General features: G+C 35.9%; 2 protein-coding genes across 5 annotated transcripts; both read right to left on the minus strand.

The window, feature by feature from the left end:
* Nucleotides 1–2423, minus strand: LOC125858821 (uncharacterized). The gene is made up of 2 exons (XM_049538634.1): nt 1863–2423; nt 1–486 (listed from the first exon to the last, which is right to left on the minus strand). Exons 1-2 carry the CDS (start codon nt 2421–2423, stop codon nt 1–3), a joined length of 1047 nt encoding a protein of 348 aa, XP_049394591.1.
* Nucleotides 2424–2973: 550 nt separating this feature from the next.
* Nucleotides 2974–6998, minus strand: LOC125853542 (uncharacterized). 4 transcript variants are annotated; one of them, XM_049533256.1, is made up of 6 exons: nt 6486–6998; nt 4825–5640; nt 4406–4672; nt 4186–4305; nt 3904–4113; nt 2974–3315 (listed from the first exon to the last, which is right to left on the minus strand). In XM_049533256.1, exons 1-5 carry the CDS (start codon nt 6879–6881, stop codon nt 3940–3942), a joined length of 1773 nt encoding a protein of 590 aa, XP_049389213.1. In that variant the 5' UTR covers nt 6882–6998; the 3' UTR covers nt 2974–3315; nt 3904–3939. The 4 variants fall into 4 exon arrangements, with proteins under 4 accessions (XP_049389213.1, XP_049389210.1, XP_049389212.1 ...); XM_049533253.1 differs by having other exon boundaries at nt 2974–3324; XM_049533255.1 differs by having other exon boundaries at nt 2974–3379.
* Between the last annotated feature and the right edge of the window lie 1398 nt (nt 6999–8396).

The raw sequence follows: 8396 nt of genomic DNA on the forward strand, positions 1-8396 counted from the left end.
CTAAGCATCAGACCATGTAATGTCATAATCACCCCAATTATCTTCTGGTATACCCAAGGCTTTCCACACTGCTTTAGAGGCATCAACAATGTTATTTGGGCATGGAGGCTGATAATCGTGCTCGTCATCACATCCCATGGTAGAGTCACACTCATCTACAACTTTTGCCTTCACACTTCTTCCATTAGCACTTATGGTGATATAGTTAAGGCACCTATCTCCTCCACTATACCATCCGGTTGAAAGGGCAACAACTGGAGCATCATCAGAGTGGTATTGATTATCACATTCCGAGGGTCCACCACCATCTCCACCCTTTTGGAAGCTATTTAGAGTTAAAACAGCCTTGGTATTACCAGTCACAGGAGGTGAACATGTGTAAGTAGTGTACATCTTGCCTTGTTTGCAGCAATCCGAGTCATTTTCAGGGTTACATTGTCCTGGAGGTGGCTTTATGCCTCTGATTTTTCCACTCGGCTGGCAGCCCTGTAATCTTGCATCTAAGCAGTAAGTAAGAGTGGCAAAAACCAGCAAAACTAGAAGAGATGTTCCCATGATAGAGTTCTTCATGGTTCTTGTGATTCTGTTTTTGAAATGTTGGCTGTGTAGATACTGAGATGATCAAACTGGTTTATATAGTGTTTTGGTCACACAAAATGCCAATTTTCTGTTCAAGGCATGACAAGTGTCTTATTATTAAGTATATATAGATGTTATGAAGTTTAGCAGTCAAATGGATTAATGAGAGTATTTTTATAATTCTTTTAGTGTGACAATAATTGCTTTACTTTCCTTGATGGTAAAAACATTTGTTTTCTCTATATAGATGTGTAAATTAGATTTTTGTGCGTCAACTTTACCTCCACGCTTAATCCTAATCACGTTATAGACAGGCATTCTACTACTACCTAATATGACAAGAACTTGATGGATTAGTTTATTGTCTTGGATTCTCTTGTTTCTGAAAACAATTTTGTATTTTTCTATAGAAATAGAACAACAGATTGTTTCATCAGGTTACTGTGAAGTATTCTAGCATCTGTATGACTAAAGACTTCATTTTGTTATGATCCTCCTTTCCCGACCCCACTTGTGGGATTATACTGGGTATGTTGTTGCATCCTCCCATGTGACATCAGTTATGATAGTCGATATAGGAGACTACGACTAATTTAAATGTGACAATGATCAACTGATGTTCTCCATGCATATTGCTCCATTTGCCTGTTGGAAAAGAACATTTACTGCAGTAACATAAGAATTAAGCCTTCAATTCATTAAATTTCGATGAACTATCAGAAATAGTTTTTGATCTGTTGTATGATTTTCCACCTGACTAATTTTGCAACTTCTCTCATAAATGAATTAGTGAACTAGTCGGAACCATAGGTTTCTCAGGTTTATGATGAGGTAATAGGTAAGGTCTCATTCATTTTATTGATCTCGAATTCATCCTGAACCTTTAAGGTTGATTCCAATGCACGAAGATAAGTTAACATAGGACCCTGAAATCAACTCCTAGAGTTAAATCATACTATTCTGCATTTGGGACTGATGAATTCCACCTTATTTTTAACTTTAAATCAGCAAATGTTTTTTTTTTAACTGTAGTGGCTAGGTTAGTTTAGCTACGGAACCAAGTCCTGTTTTAGCTTTCACTGATCGAGACAATGTCTCTTCTCTTTCATTGGCATGAATTTCATATTATGATCAGTTCAAAAGTAGTCATGAACAGAATTTCATTAATTATACTGTAATTTCACAACAACAAATTACATGAGAAATTAGATGACATAATCTGAGTACAAAGACAACCATCATATGCAAACGATACCATCAATACTATATATGATGCACTAAGCATCAGACCATGTAATGTCATAATCACCCCAATCACCTTCAGGTATACCCAAGGCTTTCCACACTGCTTTAGAGGCATCAACAATGTTATTGGGGCATGGAGGCTGATAATCACGTTCGTCATCACATCCCATGGTAGAGTCACACTCATCTACAACTTTAGCTTTCACACTTCTTCCATTAGCACTTATGGTGATATAGTTAAGGCACCTATCTCCTCCACTGTACCATCCAATTGAAAGAGCAACAACTGGAGTGTCATCAGAGTGGTATTGGTGATCACATTCCGAAGGTCCACCACCATCTCCACCCTTTTGGAAGCTATTCAGGGTTAAAACAGCCTTGGTATTACCAGTCACTGGAGGTGAACATTTGTAAGTGCTGTACATCTTGCCTTTTTTGCAACAATCTGAGTCGTTTTCGGTGTTACATTGTCCTGGTGGTGGCTTTATGCCTCTGATTTTGCCACTCGGCTGGCAAACTTGTAATCTTGCATCTAAGCAGTAAGTAAGAGTAGCAAAAATCAGCAAAAGCAAAAGTGATGTTCCTACAGTAGACTTCATGGTTTTTGTTCCTGTTTTCTTGTTAGGTGTTGTTTTGAAATGTTGGTTGTGTGAAGATTGGATGATCAAATTGGTTTATATAGTGTTCTGGTCAGACAAAATGCCAATATTCTGCTCAATGCATGAAAGTTTTCTTATAACTAAGCATACAGCTATGAGAGTTTAGCAGTCAAATAGATTACTTCTATTTGTGGTTTGGCTGTACTGGAATGGACATATCACATACTATATTATAATTTCTTTACATTCCTTGACGGTCACGCCCTTTTTTCTATAATCAACAGTTATCTAGATTGGAGTGGTGAATACAAGTTTGTATCTTTCTGTATATATTTAGTAAGAGAAGAACAGACTGTTTCATCTGGTCGCTAAACATGAACACCTGGATTTCTAGCAATCATCTTTTCAATTATATAAATAAGTAGACAAATACAGTGTCGAAGAGCTCATATTCATAGTTTAAAATATGAAAATATTATGATTGCATAGAACTGAATCCAATAAAGTTTACATATACACAGCGAAAAATGCATTTGTGATCGAAATGATGGGGACTATAAAATTACATAAGCAAGTTCTTAGACCAAGTTATAACAAACTAGACGAAAGGAAACAGACAGCTTTTGAGGTAGCAACCACATTAGCTTGTCATGGAGGCCAATCAACACCCCGCGGTTGTCACTCTCATTGGGTACACGTCTATTACACCACCCAGTTGAAATAGTCAGCACTGGTGGATTGAGTAGGGAAGAAGACCTCATTCTCCTTGTTGATTCCAAATTCATCTTGAACTGTATTATGAAAAATTGAAATTGGACAGACTCAAACAGTACAACAGCTTGCGTTTGGCTACTCTATCTTGCTTTGTCAACCCTGCAACAGTTTCTGCGACCTGGAGAACCTGATTATTACCTAGTCAAATCATCACCAAACTGCTCTGGTGTCGTGAAGGCAAACTTTACTAGAAAAAATGGCCACATTCAAGGAACAATCAGAATTTTTGGCTTGACTATTGATATAGACAGGAGTGCTACTCAAGTTTTTTCCTACAGCTGAATATAAGTTATCACAACTAAAGTGAGTAGAGGAACCTGAGAGCAACCACTTAAGGAAATAATATTGTATTCTTCTATTTTTTATGACAAGGGAACCTGCAACTGCTACCCTTTGGGTGCACATAGGGTAAACTCGGCGGCCCATGCAATAGCTTGCAAACTGGTGCACATATGGTAAACCCCGCTCATGTGCAATAGCTCGCAAATCACACAGGAGAGATAAACCGCACTAGGCAAGCCCCATGAGACGAGACCCATAAGGCCAACCCCCTGTTGTCGCAGGTAAGGGGTTTCAAACTTGAGACCTCCATTAGGGAAGTCCCAAACCAAACCATTTGAGACACCCCAAAGAGTAGCAACAAATTTTAAAGCAACAAGATGACTACTTTCTTTATTAATCAAAAAATTAGGCAGGAAATTCTAACCTCATAAAATGTAGGATAAGGAAAAAATGATTTTCCCTATGTGTTTGTAATTCCACTCAAGGCCCCAATATTGACTTTCTCGCTATTCTCCTTGCCACCAAGGGAGTCCTTGCCACGATCTGGGCCATCACTACCATGGCCATTATTAGCGTCAAAACCATTGGAATCACCATCACCATGTCTGTCATGGTGGCCATCTCTTCTATCAATCTGTCGAACAATGGAACATAAATTACAATAATATGAAGAAACGGCAAAAAATATTAGTGCCGGGAATTTTACATGCAATGCTTCTGAATTATCCTTTTCTGACTGTTTCTTCGACAACGACTCGATTGCTTTAAAGACATCAGCAAATGACACCATCATTTGTTTCTTGAGCAACTCAGTTGCTTTGAAGACCTAACAAAGCCCACAAAAATATAAAATGAAACAACTGTTTGTGTTTGGATAAACTGAAATGTTAAACTATAAATATACAAAGATCTGCAACTGCCCATACCTCTCGAATATTACTCTTCAACTCTGACTGTTCATCTGAAAGTCGTTTGAGCTCGGCACTCCTCTCCAAATTGTTCACTGGGGAATCCAATTTGGTTTTGGGCTGAGTTTTGCTTGTTTTAGGAGGAGAGCTAAAGTCATCATCACGAGGATGAACTTCAGGAAGATCTCTGTATGCCACCTCCTTATCATTTGGATTTCCAGATGATTCAGGCAAATCCAAGTGAAGTTGCTCAAACTCCGTGGGAGAAACATTCTTGAACTTCAACTACATAAAAAGTAAATCAAATGAGTAGAGATGAAAGATGAAAACATCCCCATAAAATTTAAAAATTTTACAATAAACATTTATGTTAACATGCTGCATACACTGCATGTATACATTATTATCTATATTGTATATTTGACTTTGCAATTTACCTTGTCACTTCTGATCTTGAATAACCCACCAGACAACTCATTCAAGGTCGGTTGCTTCTCAATTTTCCAATTAAGAATACGAGGCACTTTGTTGTCAACCCGGTGAGCCAACTTACCATCAGCATTAGTGCAGCACTCGTAGAACCAACACTGCAAAGCCAAAGGTAAACCCCCAAGCCTATACATCTTTAGACCCACACGCAACCTATTGTTTATGGACTCCATCATGGCTCTAAATACAAGTATACCCCAAGGGAATGTCTCATAATCCCCGCTCTCAACAATACAAAAATCAGCCTTTGTGATGAATGTGTTAATATTAGCAGTTGAGATCAAGAATGTGTGTATGAAATACAACACAGCAATCTTGACCGCATCCTCATCCGACCTCCATTTCTTTTGGAGGAAGCAGTCAATCAGTGATTGCTTGGGTACCTTTTCAAGTCCAGGAAAGTACATATCCATCAACCTATTGGTATCACTAGATTCATAACCCTTATCAGCATCACCACAACATCGCAAGCCAGTAATAATCCCCAATTCTGCCAGACCGAAACGCAACTTGGTTCCGTTCACTTTAAACCACAGTTCATCCTCTCTTTCTGGGACCACCTGCCTGAGCAATAGGGAATGTATAAGCTGGTTCTGTACAACTACACGAGGCAAATCTAGGAAGTACCCGAATGGGGTTCCCCTGAAGATCTGGAGCTGTCTATCATCCAACTTGCTTTTCAACAATGTAACAGCATTACAATTTGTGTGTGAACTTACGCGCGTGTGGAAATGTTTGTTTGGTGGGATGTAGAAATCCCAAGTCTGCATTCCCAAAAGATATTGATGTTAGCGAAAAACTATAACATTCATCAAGTACTGCCTATATACTCATTATTGTGAACATTGTATATACAATCAAACTTCTCTATACGCGAGACCCTTTATATGGGAATTTCACCATGACATGCCAATTTCTTTAGAACTGATTTTTTATGTTATATTTTACCTTTTCTATAACATTTTTTTTACCAATAACAACATCCATCATTATAATGTTACGCTCTTTGTAAAACTTCTATAACGGTCTTTACCCAAATATCTGTATACTTATTATTTGATGACAACTAAAGAGCAATCTAGTAATAAGTACTATTTTATAAGAAATATAATCTTTCTAAGTTTTATAAGTTTTAATGAAAATCTGGAATGTCAAAATCTCTTGTTAAGATGAAGTTGGGGACTTTTTACAATCTGCCATTTTCCCACACCCCCACCTTATTAATATTGTATTAGCCTAGTTAATTTATAATTAAAGAGATATGAATATCATTTGAGATTTAAAAGTTCAACCATTTTATTATCTTTTATAACAAAACAAACTGATTTTTTTTTGTGTGTTTTTGGGTCTTTTTGATCTATAACCACCAAAAAGAAGATCTAAATAATCTCTGTAAAACGGCAACAACAACAGGTCCAGACAAACTAGGTGTTATAGAGAAGTTTGATTGAACAATGAATATATACTGTAATAGTTGTGTATGCAACTGCACTGTATACAATGTATATGCACACACCCACACACTTCATATACAGTATATAATGCTTGTATACATTGTACTATACACATTAAACACAACCATTCCAAGTGTAAAAGGTTAAAAAAGTACCTTCAAATTGGAGGAGCTGGGAGGCTCTTCTTCGTTTTGTCCATCATACACCTTTCTCTTTTTTGATGTAACAACTTCATCCACCTGTAGAGATTTACCCTTATTTTTCCCAGCAGCATTAACATCCTTCCGTTTTCTAGATAATTCACCTTTCGTTCTAGGGGATTTCTTCGAATTAGATTCAGTACCCACAATTGCTCCATCGGGAGTCATCTGAGAGCGAGTCCTTCTTCCAGTGGAGTTTTTCCGAGCAGATTTAGGGGTTGAATTCAACTTGGAATCGACAGAATCAGAACTAATTTCTACTGATAAATCATCATCAGTAAATTCATAAACAGACAAAGGATCGATTTTCGGTCTTTTCCTGCTTGCTATTCGAGTCGACTTTTCCACCATTCTCAACAAAGCCCTAAAATCAAACAGAGGATCTCGTCGGAATTGAAGCAGAAGAAGGGTTTGTGGTTAGGTTACGGTAGAGAAGAGAGACAAAAGAAGATTTGTTAGTTAGCATTGTACGGAATAATAATAAGTAGTGGTATTTTTTATATTTATATAAATCGATGTGGTTACCCATAAATCAAAATAGTTGCTATACTAAAAAAAAAATAAGTGTGTCGATGCGAGGGATAAAAGATAACTAATTTTAGAATGAATTTCTTTTATGTTTGATTGAGATAAATGTGAATAGTTTATCTGAGATTAGTTCTCACGAGATTGTAGTGGTATTTTTTTTCATCTTAAAATAATAATTTTGGAATGATTAATTTTGGAATAGTTAACTCTGAAATAACTTGTTTTCCAACCAAACGATCCTTTCACTTTTACTTATTACTTTAGTTTATAAAAAGAAAAATATCCTCTTTCATTTTTTAACCTTAATATTAATTGGAGAAAATCTTGTTGGAGTAACACCCCGAAATAGGCCTTATCACACATAATTCGAATTTAATGGGAGCACCAATATAAATAGCGTACACGGGATGGGAAACAAAAAAATCTTAATACTAATTACTTAATCATCAAATTATTTTACAAGACTTAAATCTATATACTAAATGGATATTCTAGTAAAATATATATAACATTTATTATTTTTAAAGAAAAGGGAAAATTCATTATGGACAAGTAAAAATGAATAAAGGTATTAACTTTTAGGGGAAAAAGGTAAATATACCCCTCCTCAATTTTATAATTTAAAGCTAATATATTCTCGTTATCAAATAAATAGAGTACAAAATTGAGGGGCATAAACTGTTAAAGTGGTTATAAGATGATAAACTACCACTAGGGGGACCAATTTATGACTCATGAGCAAGGACAGAGTTAAAGTTTATTGTACGATTCATCTGAACTTAATAATTTAAACTCTATTTGTCTCGAGCAATTTATTTATATTGTATAAATTATTATGTTAAAAATCAGCAAATGTTTTTTCTTTCTTTTTCAGGAAGTGACTAGTGAGCATCACTAACACAATTACTAGTAGTAAGTTAAATCTGTGTACGTACAAAGTAGAGTAGGCTCCATACTCGGATTTAGAAGGTGTTTGTGTAAAATAAATGTCTAATCAGTGACGCTTTAAAGATAGAAACGAAGATCTATATAGCTGATCGCAACTAATTTGAGATCGAGGACTAGTTAATTAGTTTATTGATTGATCTTGGTAAACTTGTAGTAGGTTTAGATTAGTTACTAACCAAGTCCAGTTTTAGATTTCACTATTTTATGTCTCTTTCATTGGCATGGATTTCATATTACCATCATTTCAAAAGTCGAATATGAACAGAATTTCATTATATTGTAATTTTACAACAACAAACATGAGAAATTAGTAGTATGTGTGCCACATAATCTGTGTATGAATAGGACCATCATATGCAAAATGATAGCATCAATACTATATATGATGCA

Source organism: Solanum stenotomum, chromosome 1, assembly GCF_019186545.1.
Source record: "Solanum stenotomum isolate F172 chromosome 1, ASM1918654v1, whole genome shotgun sequence".
Taxonomy (NCBI): domain Eukaryota; kingdom Viridiplantae; phylum Streptophyta; class Magnoliopsida; order Solanales; family Solanaceae; genus Solanum; species Solanum stenotomum.

Coding starts and splice junctions, on each gene's coding strand:
- LOC125858821 (XM_049538634.1), bottom strand. CDS start 2,423: ATGAAGTCTACTGTAGGAACATCACTTTTGCTTTTGCTGATTTTTGCT. Junction 487..1,862: donor ATGACATTACATGGTCTGAT/GCTTAGTGCATC, acceptor GCAAGATTACAG/GGCTGCCAGCCGAGTGGAAA.
- LOC125853542 (XM_049533256.1), bottom strand. CDS start 6,881: ATGGTGGAAAAGTCGACTCGAATAGCAAGCAGGAAAAGACCGAAAATC. Junction 5,641..6,485: donor CCAGCTCCTCCAATTTGAAG/GTACTTTTTTAA, acceptor TTGGGAATGCAG/ACTTGGGATTTCTACATCCC. Junction 4,673..4,824: donor TCAAGATCAGAAGTGACAAG/GTAAATTGCAAA, acceptor CTTTTTATGTAG/TTGAAGTTCAAGAATGTTTC.